Source organism: Monodelphis domestica, chromosome 4 (assembly GCF_027887165.1).
Source record: "Monodelphis domestica isolate mMonDom1 chromosome 4, mMonDom1.pri, whole genome shotgun sequence".
Taxonomy (NCBI): Eukaryota; Metazoa; Chordata; class Mammalia; order Didelphimorphia; family Didelphidae; genus Monodelphis; species Monodelphis domestica.
Window position 1 is genome coordinate 433,112,327 of NC_077230.1, and position 16,867 is coordinate 433,129,193.

The 16,867-nt window shown below is 55.9% G+C and overlaps 1 protein-coding gene across 4 annotated transcripts in view; it reads left to right on the forward strand.

Annotated features, from left to right (window-relative positions):
• The first annotated feature begins 5,424 nt into the window (after window positions 1-5,424).
• Window positions 5,425-16,867, forward strand: part of IZUMO2 (IZUMO family member 2) — a 15,647-nt gene continuing 4,204 nt past the window's right edge. The window contains exons 1-6 of one of the 4 annotated variants that reach the window (XM_056825633.1): window positions 5,435-5,733; window positions 5,815-5,889; window positions 6,249-6,335; window positions 6,934-6,954; window positions 8,115-8,219; window positions 8,387-8,513. In XM_056825633.1, coding sequence (XP_056681611.1) covers window positions 5,496-5,733; window positions 5,815-5,889; window positions 6,249-6,335; window positions 6,934-6,954; window positions 8,115-8,219; window positions 8,387-8,513 — 653 coding nt within the window. In that variant the 5' untranslated portion in view covers window positions 5,435-5,495. Of the gene's footprint in view, window positions 5,734-5,814; window positions 5,890-6,248; window positions 6,336-6,933; window positions 6,955-8,114; window positions 8,220-8,386; window positions 8,514-16,867 lie in introns of all 4 variants that reach the window. The other 3 variants (XM_056825634.1, XM_056825635.1, XM_056825636.1) reach the window with 3 other exon arrangements.

Below are 16,867 nucleotides of genomic sequence, written 5' to 3' on the forward strand. Positions count from 1 at the left end.
CGGCCAATCAGAGGCAGGAGGCGGGGATCAGGCCGACCCGCGGCCAATGGGAAGTTGCCGAAGGACTCCGGCCGTGGGAAAGCCGGAGGGCGGGGTGGAGGGGGCGGGGGAGGAACTAGGCCGCAGACGGGCATCGCAGCTGGCCAATGAGCGTTCTCGGGGGCGGCTCCCCCTCCCCTCGGGGTCAGGCTCAATGGACCGCTTTGTGCGAGGAATGAATGAGGGGCATTGTGGCTGTCCGAGGCGGGGATGCCCGACTCCCTGCGGGACTAGGAGCTGGAGGCTCAAGACCCCTCAGGAGCCTAGGGGCTGGCAACCGGAGGACCAGGACCCCTGGGTCCCTGTGGCGCTGGAGGAGGAGGAGGCCCACCGTCTCCCCCCTCGCCTGGGGGCTGCAGGGCCAGGACCCGCGGGAGCTTGCGGGCGGGGGCTGGAGGACCCTTGGGTCCCCTGGATGGAGAGAAGTTGGGGTGTGGGCTCCAAGGGGGAGAGCGGAGCCCGGCTCATTGAAGGTGACCTGCCGCAGCCCGAAGCCCCTTAGCTGGACGGGGCGGTCTCGGGGTCTCGGAGGAGACGTGTGTGCAGCTCGGCCCCAGGTCCCTCCTCAACGTCTCTTCCCCCTCCCGTAAGGCTCCCCTCTGCCTCCTCCCCCCCCACCCCCGCAGATCCAGAGTCCCGACCAACCGGCTAGTCAAAAAGCCAAGCCGCCCCCTCCCTTCCGGAGAGCCCGGCCTCACGGGGCAGGCAACGGCGAATCTCTGAGCACCAAGGCGCTGGGACAGGGGACGTTGGGGCGGATCCACGGAAGGTCCGAGGCACCAGCCTGAAGAGGGACTGAAGGAGGAGAGCCAATCCCTTGACTTTAATCCCAGGAGGAGAGGTAGGAGCTAGGCTCCTCGAGGGCAGATTTGAACCCAGGACCTCTCGCCTCCAGGCCTGGCACTCTATCCACTGAGCCACCTAATGGCCCCTGACATGCCAGTCTAATACCGGCCGTCATTACTCTCCCCATCTGCTAAGTGAGGAAAGTGAAGTTCTGAGAAGGGAAGAGACTTGTCCAAGATCTCTCCAGCCCCCTTAGCCCAGGTTCTTTTGGACGTAGCCTACTGGTCAGGGAGGGAGAGAAGGGAAGGGGAAAGGCACGAGGGAGAGCCAGGTTTGAGGGCAGAGAGATCCGGAGGGGCTAGAGAGGAAAGGGGGAGCCAGGAGAAAGCAGAGCCCTGGAAGCCTGGGAGCTCCGCGTGGCCGGAGGCAGGAGGCAGGAGGCAGGAGGCAGAGCTCCGGATGGAGCCTCCGGTTGGGGGAGGGGAGGGAAGGCGGAGGAGGCTGGGCAGGAGCTTGAGACCATGGCCTGGGGGGGGGGGCAGTTAAAGGAAGGGGTTTGGGGGAAAAGGGAAAGGCAGGCATTGATTGAGCGCCGGGGGAGAGGCGAAAGGCGAGAAGTGGGAAGGATGCCCAGAGGGAAGGCTTCCTGGAGGAGGGGGTATTTTAGCTGGGACTCAAAGGGGGCCCGTAGTCAGAGGGGGGAGGGTCTCGTTCCAGGACCATCCAGGAGTGCCAGAAGCCTGGATGGAAGGGTACATGGTGGGGGGGGAGGCGGAAGGTGCCTGGGAAGGCCGGGGCTGGGGACAAGGAAAGGGGAAGAGGAGGAGGGAGGGAGGGAGGGAGGGAAGGGCACTGGCTCAGGCGGTGGGACAGCAGAGCTTAAGGGCTGCTGGGTCCGCGGAGGCTCGGGAGGTCGCCGTGGCGCGGGGGGAAGCAGATCCGCCCGAGAGACGACGAGAAGGAATCCGGCGGTCTAGACGACCGAGGGAGGGTCTTGTCCCGCCTATAGCGCCATCGCGGTTTGCCCCTACCAGGAGGCTGAGCCCACGGCTGGGGCCAGTATGGGGAGGCCTCCACATAGGAGCTTAAGGGCTTCCCCGGCTTCCAGCGCTCCTCCTTCGCCCAGCCTGAGAGCCTGCTCGTGGGAGACAAAGGTGAGTCTAACGCCTCTCCCAAAGCGGCTGAGGCAGCCTGCTGGTGCAGGTATGGGAAAGGTCCGAGTTCAAATTCTGCTGTCGACATGCATTAGCCACCTCACTCTAGACTCTCAGCCTCAGTTTCCAATCTGTGAAATGGGCAGAGGGACCCGGCCCACTTCTGGGGTTTTCTGTGAGCCCCAAATGAAGCCCCGGAGGGGAGGGGAGGGAAAGCGCTTTCTCCAGCTTTAAATGCTGTGGTTATGTAAACTGAATGTGGGCCCCTGGAGCTGCGCCCAGGCCAGGGGAGACCCAGCCGTGCCAGGAAGAGATCCATGTCAGCTCCCCATGCCTGGCAGGGGCACCACCCCATTGCGAAGCCTGGCAGCCCTGGGGGACGAGGGAGGCACTGCCCCCAGGCCTTGGTGGATCCTCAGTTTCCTCCTGGTATGGGGTGAGGATTCTCAGCCAATCAGAGCACCTACTCTGTGCCCCAAAGAGGCAAGAGGCAGCCCCTGGCCTCCAAGAGCTGAGGAAAGGAGCGGCAGCCTGGCGGCTCTAGGCAGGATCGGGGAATGAAGAGGAATCCGGAAGGTTTCCCCTGTGGCACGCATGACCGCACATGTGGGTGGGGGCTTAGGAGGAAGCCCGAGAAGTCAGAGACCTTTCCAGGTGCTGAGAGGTCCAAGGTCCCGTGCAAGGGACAGACGGACTGGATCAAAGAGCACTTGGTGGGGAATAAGGAGCACCACACGGCCTCCCGCAATAGCAGGAAGGAAGAGGCGCCTGGCGGGGCTCAGTGTCAGAGGAGAGAAGGAGGTGGGCCTGAGAGATGCTGCAGAGGGGAAGCTAACAGAGCTCCGGGACAGCTTGGGTCTGGGGTTGTGAGAGGTAGTGAGGAGGCCAGAATGACCCCATGGCCATGAGGATGCTGTTGTCTTTGCTGGCAATGGGAATGATGGCAACTTTATCATAATGCCTTGCTTTGAACTAATTGTGTCACCTGGCCAACTGAAAAGTCACCTCACTGATGGGGGCTCAAACTCTGCTTGTGTGTGGCTGACAGGGCCATAGATTTGAAATAGGAAGAGGCCTCCTCCAGTTGCCTCATTCTTCATATGAAACTGGCTATTCCATGTTCTTTGGTTGTGTAACCACCTCTGGCTTCTGTTACTGTCCCAAGCCTCTTCCTGGCCCCTGAGGGAAGAAGCTTGGGGGTTCCAATGCTGTCTTCCCCTGCATTCGATGCCAAGTTCATTCTCCCTCTCAATCACTGTTCATCAAAGAAAAACTGAGCTACTCTCATCAAACACTCAAATTCTTACCCAGCAGCACTTGCAGATCACTTTGTGCCAAGGAAGCTTGTTACCCCTCCCGGGACACTCCCATGACATCCTTGAGAGAGCACAGCTCACCTGCTGCCATCTTGCAGCCAGTTAAAAGCTGTCTTGTCTCGTTCCCAGGAGCCAGGGAGCTCGGTCCATAAATCCCACAAAATGTTCCCCTAGGGCAGAGGGTGTGTGTGTGTGTGAGAGTCTGTGTGAGTGTGTGTGTGTGAGTGTGAGCATGTGTGAGTGTGTGTCTGTGTGAGTGTGTGTGTGAGAGTGTGAGCATGTGTGAGTGTGTGTCTGTGTGAGTGTGTGTGTGAGTGTGAGCATGTGTGAGTGTGTGTGTGTGAGTGTGAGCATGTGTGAGTGTGAGTGTCTGTGTGAGTGTGTGTGTATGTGTGTGAGTGTGTGTATGAGCATGTGTGTGTGTGTGAGTGTGAGCATGTGTGAGTGTGTGTCTGTGTGAGTGTGTGTGTGAGAGTGTGAGCATGTGTGAGTGTGTGTCTGTGTGAGTGTGTGTGAGAGTGTGAGCATGTGTGAGTGTGTGTCTGTGTGAGTGTGTGTGTGAGAGTGTGAGCATGTGTGAGTGTGTGTCTGTGTGAGTGTGTGTGTGAGTGTGAGCATGTGTGAGTGTGTGTGTGTGAGTGTGAGCATGTGTGAGTGTGAGTGTCTGTGTGAGTGTGTGTGTATGTGTGTGAGTGTGTGTATGAGCATGTGTGTGTGAGTGTGAGCATGTGTGAGTGTGTGTCTGTGTGAGTGTGTGTGTGAGAGTGTGAGCATGTGTGAGTGTGTGTCTGTGTGAGTGTGTGTGAGAGTGTGAGCATGTGTGAGTGTGTGTCTGTGTGAGTGTGTGTGTGAGTGTGAGCATGTGTGAGTGTGAGTGTCTGTGTGAGTGTGTGTGTATGTGTGTGAGTGTGTGTATGAGCATGTGTGTGTGTGTGTGAACCCCTTCCGCTAAGAGAACCCATCATGATTCCTCACCTCCATAATGAAGGTCTTGCTCTCCTTACCTACCCTTTCCTAACCTTGGTTTTAACCTTATAAAAATTTTAGTCTTCATCTCAGGGACTTTTGGCAATAAATTGAGGCATACTATCAACCCCTTTAGTTAATAGGTTTGCACCGTCTTAAACTATTATCTTGCTCTAAGAGAATGTGCCTCAGTCTACCTTTATTGAAGTCGTCCCCAAATATGGTCTCTGACAAATTCACATGAGGTTATAGAACCAGTGTCTGAGGTAGGATTTGAATCCGGATCTTCAAGGCTCCAAGTTCAGTAGTCTCTTTACTATGCCTTTCTTCCCCTTGGAGGTGGACTCACAAAGCGCCTTGAACCTGGGGCAGCTTATCTGAGAGAACGTATTCTTTCTGTTTTAGGATGCCTTTGGGGTGATTTTTCTCCCAATTCTATGATAGGGAATGTGGAACCAATGGGGGAGAGAAAGCTGAATATGGTGTCAGGTGACTCGAAGTGAATCCTGGCGCTTCCTGCCTGCCTGATCCTGGCCAAGTAATTGAAGCTGTCTTGGCCCAAGGAGGCTGGACTAGAATGAATGAATGGCAAAGGAGGAAAAAAGTACCATGTGCCTTATAAGCACTGAGGAGACAAAGAGAAAAGCAAAGCCATTGCCTGGCCTCAGGAGCTCCGCCTCTAATCCAAGATGATTTGGAAAGCATTCATGGCTCCTCTGGTGAGTCAAAGGAGCACACTGGTGGGGGCTCGTGCTCTGCGGTCTTGAGCAGATGTGAACCTACAGAGCACCGTGACTGGGGCAGCTGCCCGATAGCGCCCACTAGTTAGCGAGAGGACGCCCCTGGGGCCACTGAGCTCGCAGGAGGCTTTGGGAAGCAATGGAGACCCCCTCAGGACGTGGCTGACCACTGGTCTGGATGCTCATTTAGGTCCAGCTTGGTCTAGATGTGTCTCGGGTCCCCACCTGCTCTGGACTCAGGAGATCCTGAAGAAGCTGGTCACCAGTCAGATGTCCCACACAGACACGCACACGCACGCACACACCGCACTCTTCTAGGGAGGGGAGAAGCTGGCCACACGCTGTGACCAGGGCGAGGCCCTCAGGGGCTCCAGTAGGGAGTCTGAGGGTGGAGTAGCGGCTGAGGAGGAAGAGGGAGCCGTGTGCTGCCGGGTTCTAGAAGCCCCTTGTGTGAAGTCACAGAAGTCCAGCCCAGCCAAGCCAAGGAGCTGTCCATGGGCTTCCTGCTGCTTCAGCTCCTCATGGGCCTGAGCCTTGGACTCGTGCCCGGTGCTGAGGCCTGCCTGCAGTGTGAGGCCTCCATCCGCCAGGGTCTGGCCAGGGCCAGAGAGCGCCTCATGGCCCAGAACTTCCGGAACGAGCGGCTGCAGGCCCGAGCCCAGGCCCTGCTGCTGGGCATGGAAAGGGAGTTCTTTGTCAACTATGCCACCCAAGCTTATATGGGGAGAGTGGGTACGCGGAGCAGAGTGGGCTGGCAGCGGGTGGGAGGGCCGCCCACCATCACCTGGCGACCGCCCCCAATCTCCCCCTTAGGTCTAGGCCAATTCTCGCCAGTGGTGGCTCTGGCGCAGCAAAAGATTCAGGAAATCCAGGAGACGTACCTAACCGGTGAGACGTGGCTGAAGGGCAGAGGCACCCAGAGGGGCCATAACCGCCGTGCTGGGGAAAGTGTGCCAGGGGCAGGCAGGAGGGCTGGCCTCGCCTCCAGCCCTGAGCCCTAGGGCCTGTGTGCAGGGCAGGCCCCTTCCTCTCTGGGCCCCAGTAGTCTCCTGGTAAGGGGAAGAGGCTGGACTTGGTGACCTCCAAGATCTGTTCCACTGGATGGGGAGGGAGGGGCGATTTCGGATGGGTCCACCCCCGACTGGCACTCCCCTTCCAAGTCAGTTCTTTCATCTCCGATCTGCGGGGAGGTGGGGAAGACAAGGGGGAAGGTCTGGACCACATTCCCCACCAGTCTTGCCTTGTAGATGAGCCACTGCTGGACAAGCTAGTGAGAGTACGGGGGGAGCTGATGAAGTCCCTGAAGAGGGCTCTGAAAGAACACCAGCAAAAAGGTGCCACGTTTGTGCCTCCCACTGGCACCGACTATCTGTCCCTATGCGCCCGTGCTCCTTCCTTCCCTGGCTCCCTCAGCCCCTCCTGTCCACCCCACCCCCGCCGCCCGCCATTAATAATTAGAGAATCCCAGCAACGGCAGGCGACATCTCTATTTCTGATCAAGAATCCCTTCTACAAGATTCCCCACCAGTTGGCATCTGTCCCTTGCTGGAGGACCTCCAAGGAGGGGGAGCCCCTCCCCTCCCTGCAGCTCAGTGCACTGTGGGACAGCTCCTCCTCTGGTCGAGGAAGTTTCAACTGACTCAACCTGCCTTTGAGCCTTTCTTTGGTCCCAATTTCTACCTGAGGGACAAATCGAGTCCAGCCTTCCCGTGACAGCCCATTAGGTCCTTGGAGATGATGCTCATGTTCCTCCTGGATCTTCTCTCTAGGCTGGACCTTTCCTCTGACCATCCCTCATGCAGCATGATCTCCAGGCCCTTCCTTGCCTTGGAGATGCTCTCCACCTTGTCAAAGCCCTTCCTGAAATGTCTCCCCAACCCCTGTTGTCCCCCCAGCAGCTCTCGGAGTAACTCATCCTCTGTTCTCTTGCAGCCTGTGACCCCAATGCTTGCCGTGAGTCCTTTCCTCGACGTTCCTTGTCATACTTTCAAAGTGTCCATCCCTCCCCTATGTTTTCAGCCAGGCCATATACTATTTCCCTTCCTTGGGAGCCCATTGTGTTCCTCAACATGCCAAACATCACCCCACTAACCCTCAGTAGCGACCCCCTTCTCCATCCTCCATTCCACCCACTCCATTACCTGAAGCTAAGACAGGTGGTGCTGAAGGTGAGTGAGGGGAACAGTGGGGTGGCTACTTCTCACTCTTCCGAGGCCTCCTTTCTCTTTCTGGAGTGCGGCCCCATCTTTTGTCTCTCGTTCTTCCATCTCCCTCGTCCTCTCTCTCTCTCCCTTCATTCTTCCTTTCTCAAACCTTCTATGCCTCCCAACTCATCATCTCCAAGTCATTCCTTCATTCTCTTCTCTTCTGGGTCTCTCACTTCTTATTTTTCCCAGCCCTTCTCTGCCTCCTCCTGCTTCCCCAGCTCTATTGGTGGTCTCTCTTCACCGAGCTCTGCGTATGCTTTCCCCTCACAGTCTTCAATTCCTGTCTTCCTGTCCCCCTCCCCCCATTTTTTCTGCCTTCTCCCAAGCAAACAGAAAACAGTTACTGCCAATGTCTTTCCATTCCCCCTTTCTCTCCGGTTTCCCTTCTTTCCTTTGCGTCTCCTCAGCCTTCTTTCTCTTCCTTTCTTTTTATGCTTGTCTTTCTGTTTACAGTCAATCTCTGTCTCTCTCTCTCTTCCTTCCTCCTTCCCCCTTTTGCAGTTTTCCTCTGTCTCCTCCCTATGTCAGCAGTTACCTCCACCCTTGCCTTGCCCTTTCTAATTTTCTATCTCCACCCATAAATGTCTTGACCTCTGGGCCTTCTGGTCTTTATGTCCTTTATGCATCTCCTCCTCCTCCTCCTCCGGGTCCCTCTCCCCTTTCTCCTGGCCCTTCTCGCCCGTCTTCCCCTTTCTAAACCCCCACTCTGAGTTTTTCTGGTCTCGCCAACTCTGCCCTCATCTTTCTCTGCCTTCGTTCCTCTTGGGCCCGATTTCCCTGCCACCTGCCTCTGTCTGCCTCCCTCTCTGTATCAGACTCTATTTAGCCGTCTGCCTGCCTCACCCTGGAGCCCCATATTTCTCTCGCTGGCTCTATCAGTCTCTGTCTCCTTTCATCTTTCCCTAGACCGGCTGAGCTCTCAGGTCCTTGATTGTCTTCGCTGTCAGCGTGTCTATGCAAAGTGCCTGAACCCCAAACTCTGCTTTGGTGAGGAGAAGGTCCCCTCACAGGGTACGCTGGCCCCTGGGCCTAGGGGTAGGATGATGAGCAAGCGAGAACGGGGCTGGGAGACCCAAAGGCAGGAAAGGGGCAAGCGGAGACCCAGAGACACACAGCTGGGATGCACAGCCTCCTACCCCTCTTCTTCCTCCCCTCATTGGGCATTCTTCCACCCTCAGGGGACCGCCAACCCCGGCTTGCCCTTCGCTATGGAGCCCAGGGAGTCCTTGTGAGAGACGGGAACAAGAATGCCAGGCTCGTGGTGGTGTGTCTGGGAGTCATCACGTTTGGGGTCCTGGCCGCCACGTGAGTCTTCCTACCTCCCCCCAACTCTGTCATCCCTAAGCTCAGCTACTCTGGCCTCAGACAGGGGAAGAAAAGAACACTTTTCGGTGCAGTTCGCCGTACATCACTTTCCCATTCTAGGTTTTACCCACCTAAAAACAGGTGGGGGGGCTGACTCTGACCCTGATTACAGTGTAAGTCAAGGTTTTGGTGCATCTCTGAGGAGGAATCTTGTCTTTGTTTTTGTTCTCGCTGTCTCTGTCTCTCCCTGTCTCTGTCTCTTTGTCTGTCTCCAGCCCCCACCCCCCCATTCCCTCATCATCTCTAAAGTAAGGGCACTTGCTCTGAATTCCTTCCAGACTCAGATTCTAAACTGCTGTAGACCTTGGGTAAGTCCCTTCCTCCCTTTGGGCTTCAGTTTTCTTAACAAAATATCTGCACTAGATTATCTCAGAGGAGGAGCAGGGACAGAACACTGATTCTGGAGTCCAGAAGATCCGAGCTCAAATCTGACCTCAAATACGTAGTTACTGGCGGTGGGACCCCATTTAGCCCCGTTTGCCTCAGTTCCTCATCTGGAAAATGAGCTGCAGAAGGAAGCGGCAAACTGCTGCAGGATGTCTGCCAAGAACCCCCAGTCTGTCCCACAAAGTCAGGCTCGACTAACCGACCAAACAGCATCGCTCAGGTGTTTCCCAACTCCCCCAGGCCAAGTTCTCTGCTCCCAAGTCCCTCCTTCCTTCCAGCCTTCTCAGCCACTGTGTCCTCAACTCTCCTCCCGGCTTCCTCTGGGGGCTGGATCAGCCTTTTCAGGCTGGAATCCCAACCCTCACCCAGAGCCTGGGGCTTGCTCCAAAGTCCCAGCCATGTCCGCAGGGCACACCCAGATTTGGCACTCTGCATTCCACTGGGCTTTCTGTGTCTGAAGGAATCTTCTCATTTTGGCATTCCATGTTCTGAGGCACCACGGCACTGGCGTTCTCTGTTCCGAGGTTCCTCCCATCCCTGACATTCTCTGTTCCGTGTTTTTCCATGCACTTACCCAGAAGGCCTTTCAGCTGAAAGGAGGGGGAGGAAGAAAATGCCTCAGTGTGCCCAGCAGCGAGCTCCACTCTCCGGCTGGCAGCAGCTCCAGTGGAGGAAACACAGGGGACAAGACTGAATTTCTGGGGGTGGAGGGGGGCAGGCTGACCATGATGCCAGGAGGCAGATCCTTGCTCCTGCTCTCACTGAGGCAGCATATAGCTCAGAAAGAATATCAGAATAGGTAAAAGGGGGTGAGGAAACTTTAGAAGTGATGTCTATGGGGCAGGAAGGTGGTACAGTGGCAAGAGCCTCAGGCCTGGAGCCAGGAGGACCTGAGTTCAAGTCTAGCCATGGACACTTCCTCGATGTATGACCTTGGCCAAGTCCCTTACCCCTCATTGCCTAGCCCTTACTGCTCTTCTGCCTTAGAATTAATCATAAGCAGAAGGTAAACATGATGGGGGTTTTAAATAGAAGAAGAAACGGATAATGACATTGAGGGCATCTATGTGATTCTAGCCAGGAACCACTGTGGAGGATTTGATAAACCCATGGAGGAAGGCAGGATATTGTCACTGAAGCCTACTACAGCCCTAGAGGGCATGAAAACATGGCCGAGTCTGTTGGATAGTTCCAAGCCTGGCCTGGAGTGGGGCCTTTGACCAGCTAGAAATGTGCCCAGGCTTCTCTCTTTCAGCCAAGGCAGAGCCACTGGTCATCCCTTCCTTGCCTTAATCACACTTTCATCCTTCAAACGGGGGAGAAGCAACAATGGGAAAGTCTGTTCTGGACCCAACTCTTGTCCACAATGCAAAGAGGAAGACTATGTATGCAAATGTGCAAAAGGATCAGTGAGGAAGAACTTCCCCATAGAGGGACCTGGGGGCTGAGTGTCAGGAGGACCTGAGTTCAGATCCACCCTTAGACACTTACTGGCTAAGCTGGTGACTGGGCAAATCACTTTGCCTTGTTGGCCTCAGTTTCCTCAACTGTCACATGAGCCAGAGAAGGAAAGGGCAAAGCACTTCAGCATCCCTGCCAAGAAACCCCCAATGGGGTCAAGAAGAGCCGGACAGGATTGAAACAACTGGACCACAAGAGGGTAGTGGGGGGTGGTGGGGAGGGGGGGATTGCCTAGGACCTATGGAGGTACAGTAACTGACCCAGAGACTTTTAATCATGGTGGTTCTTGCCTCCATCCCGACCCCCTCAGGCTGTCAGTATATTATAATGAAAGCAAGAGCTGACCTTTATTGAGCTGTGATCCCACTCCCTTTGGCCATGGGCGATCCAAAGACTAAGCACTGTGCACTCTCTGAATGGTCTCCCTGAGCCTCCAGCACACCAGTTTGGTATTTTCACCCGCTCTCAGCAGGCTCTGTACCTCACTGGCCACCAGAGGATGCTCAGTCCTCCCAGCCAACCAGCTCTGGAGAAATGCTCCCTTGCTGGCCAGCTCCCACTAGAATGGAGGAGGCAAAATATTAAAAGAGAAAATGGGCTGTCTCTGCCTAGCTCGGACCCGTTCTGCATTCCGCGGGTTATTTCTTGGCACTCTAACAGACAGTGGGCTCAGAGATGTGGAAGAAAGTGAAAAAGAAAGGATCCATCACTCCAGCTAGAGCTGTGCAGCTCCACCATCTGCAAACCCTCCTGTTCTTCTCTCAGATCATTGAAGGTGGACAGAATGGATTCTGACCATGCCCATTGCTTGTGGGAACGAGTGGGGAAAGGGGGTGAATCCTCTGCCCCAGGGCCCCGGCTGAAGAGAGACATCGTGGAAGGCAGTGGGGGCTTCAACTCTCTGTCTTGGGATCATCTCCTCCTCCTGCCTCTGTGCTCCAGAATCTGCCCTTCCCCTGCTTCGCTGCTTTCCCAGAGTCTACCTCTTCCAGCACGAAGGTTTCTGGGTAGTGTTGTTGGGGTGTCCTCACCTCTCCCATGCGGTTGCTCATCATCTGGCTTTGGCCATTTCTTTTCTCTCCCAGAAGTCTAAATGGCAAGATCAAAGGCAAGAAGACTGGAAACGAAAGGAGGGAAGACCAGAGCATACAGGACATGCTCCTTCGTCTTGTCCTCGGCTGCTGATCTCTCTCCCCTAGAGGTCACCCACCTGTGCTAGCATCAGCAGGAATGGCCTTGCCAGGCTCTTTGCAGCCATCTCCGGGGGCTCAGAAGAAAACAAAACACCGTGGGGAAAGCAGGAAACAGGCCACAGATTCTCCTCCAACGTTTGCAATCAGTCCTCAGGTACTATCGACCCCATTTTACAGATGGAGAAACTGGAGCTCAGTGGGGTTGAGCAATTTGTTTGTGGCCACACAGTTTACAAGTGCTGGAAGCAGGACTTGAACCCTGTCCTCGTGACTCCAAGGCCCCAATTCGACTGTGCTACCAAGATGCCTTTCCTATCAGGTTTCGGAGGTAGACATGGGAGGAATCTTTGCAAGAAGCTGTCACTCCATTTCAGCATTTCTGTTACAGAGGAAGGCCAGGCCTGATCTGAGGTGCACTCTAGATCTGGGGAGAGCAGATTTCCAGGGCCCAGAGAACAGCCAGGTAGCATCCTCTGACCCAGGACTCTAAAGGGAGTCTAACGGGGAAGGATGGGGGATTCTCAGAAATGAAAGCCTGAAGACCCAAAGAGACGCTCTTTCGATCAGGAAGAAAAGGGGGGAGGAGACCCCTTAGCACAGTGCCTGGCACACAGTAGGGCTGAGGCTGAGGTTGGGGGAACAGTAGCAGAAGAGAGAGCTGTCCCATTCTTCTTGTTTTCTCAGCCAAGGAAAGGGGGGTTGGATTGGCAAGGACAGAATGAGAATGACAGACAAGGAGAAGCTGACCATGAAAAGTGAGATCACTGCTTTGGAATTAGAACAACTAGTGAGGAAGATATGAGTTCAAATTCAACTTCACACATCTACTACTTGTATGACCCTGAGCAAGTCACTTCACCCTGGTTGCCTCAGTTTCCTCATCTGTAAAAATGAGCAGGTGCAGGAAATTGCGAATCGCTCCAGTATCTTTGCCAAGACAATCCCACTCAGGTTTGAGAAGAGTTGGGCAAAGGAACAACAGAGAGGGCTGCTTTGGAGCTGTCAGTGGGCCCTGATGGTCCACATCCCAGGTACTCCCAGAACTGGCAGGGGGATCTTTGAACCACTGATAATAATCGACCCAAAGTCGGTGGCTCTGTTTGAGGGCTCATGGAGAAGGGAGGAGGTGCTGCAGGGCTGTGGAAGAGCACACAGTCATCCCTTCGGCTCTGAGAGAGGCCTCAGATGGGGTCCCAGCTGGGCTGTCTGTGGGAGAGTTGGGGCTCAGGCTAGGAAGCCCCGAGTTCAGGTGGTGCCGCCTGCCTCACTGCCCTATTTTCAGATGCAGCTGGGCAGTCAGAGTGAAATGAGCCACATATGGAAGTGCAGGGAGGTTATTTGGCCTGTCAAGCCTTAGAAGAAACACTAGTTCGTGCCCAGCTCAGCTGCTTCCTCTGCTGAGAGGGTGGCCAAAGGAATGTGGGCTGTTCCTGGGGAGAGGGGGGGTGGGGTTTACTGTCTGTCAGGAGGTCTCCAGTGGGGTGCCGCAGGGATCGGTGCTTGGCCTTTGGATCCATGGCTTGGGCTGACTGAAAGATGCCATACAGGTGGGGCCAACTGGGAGAAGAAGGGCATCAGGGCTGCCTGGGCCATTCTCTGACCCGGACCTCTAAGAGCCAGCCACTCTTTTGCCCCTGAATCCGTGGCCAAGAAGGCCAAAGCTGACAGTCTTGGGCAGGGGCTTGGGCCTGCCTCAGCACCCTCTAGGACCCCCTGGGCACCCAGGACAGCGCCCAGGAGATGCTCAAGAACCAGGGAGCATCACTCCCAACCCTCTGGAGGAAGTGGACCGGCTGCCACAGGAACCGGGCTTGGCTGCATTCCTCCGGGAGGAGCCTTGAAGGGGCAAAAGGGACACACTTCCCTGGAAACTGCCCAACAGTTACCACGAGGCTGCCACCTCCTCTCTGCATGCATTGGCCATCAGACATGGGAAATTGCAGCCCCAGGTGAAGGGGAAGGATGAAGCACGGAAAGGCAAAAGTAGTTCCTGCCCTCCAGGAGCTTCTGTTCTATTTGGGGAGACACACAGTGTGTCTGTCGGGGTGCAAGTGCTGTCGGGGTGGGGAATTGCCCTGAAACGTCTCCTCCAGAAGGGGGCAAAGGGAGAAGGGAGAACATTCCAGGGATGAGGCACAGCCTGGGCAAAGGCTTGAAGGTGGGAAATGGAGGGCCACGTGCTGGAAAGAGCAAGTAGGTCAGGAAGGCTGGAAAGGAATAACAGGAAAACCCAAACTTCAAAAGCCAGGCTGAGCTTGGGCTTTTATTGGCTCGAGCGCGGACCAGAGGCGGCTGGGAAAGCCCCGCCAGACCCTCTTTAGGAGCGCCCCTTCAGCAGAGGAGACCAAAGGCAGACGGGACCAGTGAAGGGGCGGCCGGGGATCGGAGCTCCCAGGGAGGAAGAACCCGGAAGCCGAAGGAGGGATTTCCACGTTCCAGCAAGGCGCCTGAAAGGGGGGCCTGAGTGCAAAATATGCGGATCCCGCCATTAACAGGCCTCCAACAGTACATAGTTTGGCGGAGTGCCTCGGCCTCGCCTCGGGGAAGTTCCTGGGGGCGGGGCGGGACTGTTTAGGGATTCCAGCTGGCCTCTGGGTGTCTCCGGACTATTCACCCACTTCACCACCGAGCTGGGGTCTGCCCCGAAGGCCCGCCCTCCTCTGAGGCCACCCCGCAAGCGTCCCCGGGAGTTTCCCCGGAATGCGGCGGGCTAAGGAACCCCGAGCGAGCTTTGGGCGTTGGGGGGAGGTCAGCGGGCTGCGGGAGGAGGAAGGACGGCGGTGGTCCCATCCGGAGCCGCGAGCCTCGCTTTCTCTTCCGGGCATCCCAGCCCAGTGCGCTTGGAGGCTTGGGGGTCTGCCCTAGCGCTAAGCGCTCCACAGCTCATGGCTGGAGCGGAGTTCCGGAAAGCCGCCCATCCTGCCAGGGTGGGTCTGCACCTCCCCGGGGTTTCCTCAGTCTGGCCTCGCCACTCGGACCTCCAGCTCGGCAGAGCCACGGGTGGGGGGGGCGGGAAGGGGCTCATCACCCCCCCCCCTCTCCCGCCTCCTGCTCGCTGCTGCTCGGGTGTGAGTGTGCAACGTGAGCCATAATCCACTTCTGCTCCTCCAAGTAGAGCTAATGGGATGAAGGGCGGGCCGGGATTCCTGCTCTGCCAGGAGGCCTCCGCCCTCAGCCCTTCCCTTCCACTTTCCGGGGTCGGGTCTGGCCTCCGGGTGAACCAGGTGAACCGTCTCCGCAGTGCTCTGTGGCCTCTTTACCTGCTCTCTCTCCTTCCTGATTAGCAGGCCTGGCGCCCTCCTCTCCAGATTAAGTTAACGGCACCCTGGGCCAGGGAAGAGTCGGTCTTCTTCACAGTTCTGAGTCCCAGAGTGGCTCCTAGGCAAAGATCACACAGTTGGGATGCATTGGAAGCGGGACTTGAATCCGTGTCCTGCGGGCTGGGCTCTGAGTTCAGTTCTCTGCCCACTAAAACATGCTGCCTCTTCCCTTAATTGGCTGAAGTAAAAAAAATGTACAGGATGCAGTGGATAGAGTGCTGGGGGCCTCAGACACTTTAGTTGTGTGACCTTGGGCAAGTCACTTAACTGTTTCCTTATTTGTCAAATGAGTTGGAGATGGAAATGACAAATCACTCCAGTATCTTTGCCAAGAAAACTCCAAACGGGGTCAAGGAGAGTTAGACATGACTTATTAACTGTCTAGGAGTATTGGACATAGTGATAACTATCTCATTTTAAATGATCCTGGGAACTGGGTGTTGTTATCCCATTTTACAGATAAGGATTAAATGATGGAAAGAGATCAAATGACTTGCTAAAGGACAGGGGACTTGGATTTGCACTCAGGTCTTCTTGACTTCAGGTCCAGTCCTCTACCCAGTGTTCCATTTAGCAATAGGGTTAGGCTTGTTCTAATCTCTAAGAGCTAGTCATTGCAGAAATATTAGTGCAAGGACTTGAAGGTGGATTCAGGGCTGCTGTCAGGTGTTAGGGGTTAAATTTGGCAGGGCTGGAGTTTGAACAAAAGCCAGTGTGCCATTTGTTGTGAGGAAACAGGAAGGAGGGAATTGAGAGTAATATGATAGCTTGTATCTATACCCAGACCCCAATCCTAACTAAATTTCTCTACAAAACCTAAATCTATCTGCCCCAGAGGGCAGTATCTTCTGCTAGGCCGAAGCTCCACCTCACTATTTCTGTAACCACTATCTACCCAAGTTATTAAAAATCAATAAGGCTCTTTAGGCCTTAAATCTGTTCTCCATCTCCAACCAGAGAGAATGCTAGCAGCATACCCTCTCCTCAGGAGACCCAGACACAAAAGCCCTTTGCGACTCTGCAACTGACTAACCTCACTCGGCCACATCCTTCTAGCTGCCACCAACTGACAACCTGCACAGCAGGGGGGCTCGTCCTAGGAAATCTTGTCGCTCCTTTTCCTCATTTACAGAAAAAGGGAGAAATTAATAAAAACTCTCTTAACACAGGACAAACAGTCGCTAATAACTAGAGCGATGGGGCCAAGCAAAGGGCTGTCGGCAGAGGTCATCTGTTCCTGATCCCGGGAAGCCAGCTGTGGAGAGGGTTTGTGTGCGGACAGACAGGCTTCCTGCCTTGGGGGAGACTGAACCTAGTCCTCCAGGCCGGTGCCCCAGGCCTCCCGGAGGAGACCTCGAGACCCCGTCCCTTTGGATCGTACAGAAACCTTGGGACGCCCTGATCCCAAGCCCGGCCTCCGTGGCACGCCCCGCTAGTCCAGAGTTGGGGGCAGTGGCAGCGTATGGCTCTTCTGCCCCTGAGCCTCCCCCTAAGGGCCTCTCCTTTGTCAGACTCGTAGTCTCGAAGTCCTTCTCGGTGCTCTTCTTCCCCCAGCTCTCTCGGACTCCGCCCCCCACCCCCCTCCCCGCTCTCCTGCTTTCTCCTCTCTCTCTCTCTCCTCTCGCTCAGTCACAGCTACCTTAAACTATGGCCTGGCTCGCTCCATCAGCTCCATTCTGGCCAGACCAGAAGGCTCCGCCCCCTCGTGGCTGGGCTCGGAACCGCAAGTACTTTCCCTTAGCCTGCGGACAGACAATCCCCAGGGGAGAAAGCTGGAGCCCCGCCAGCCCCCGGCTATCAGGAAAGCCACCCGCATCAGATAACACCCCGCGCATCCGCCCTATCACTTTCTCCTCGCGCCCAGGAGGGACTCCCGCCTCCCGGGCCGTGCCAGAGGCGCAGTGGGGCCTCCCCCGAGGCTGGGCCCCTCGCA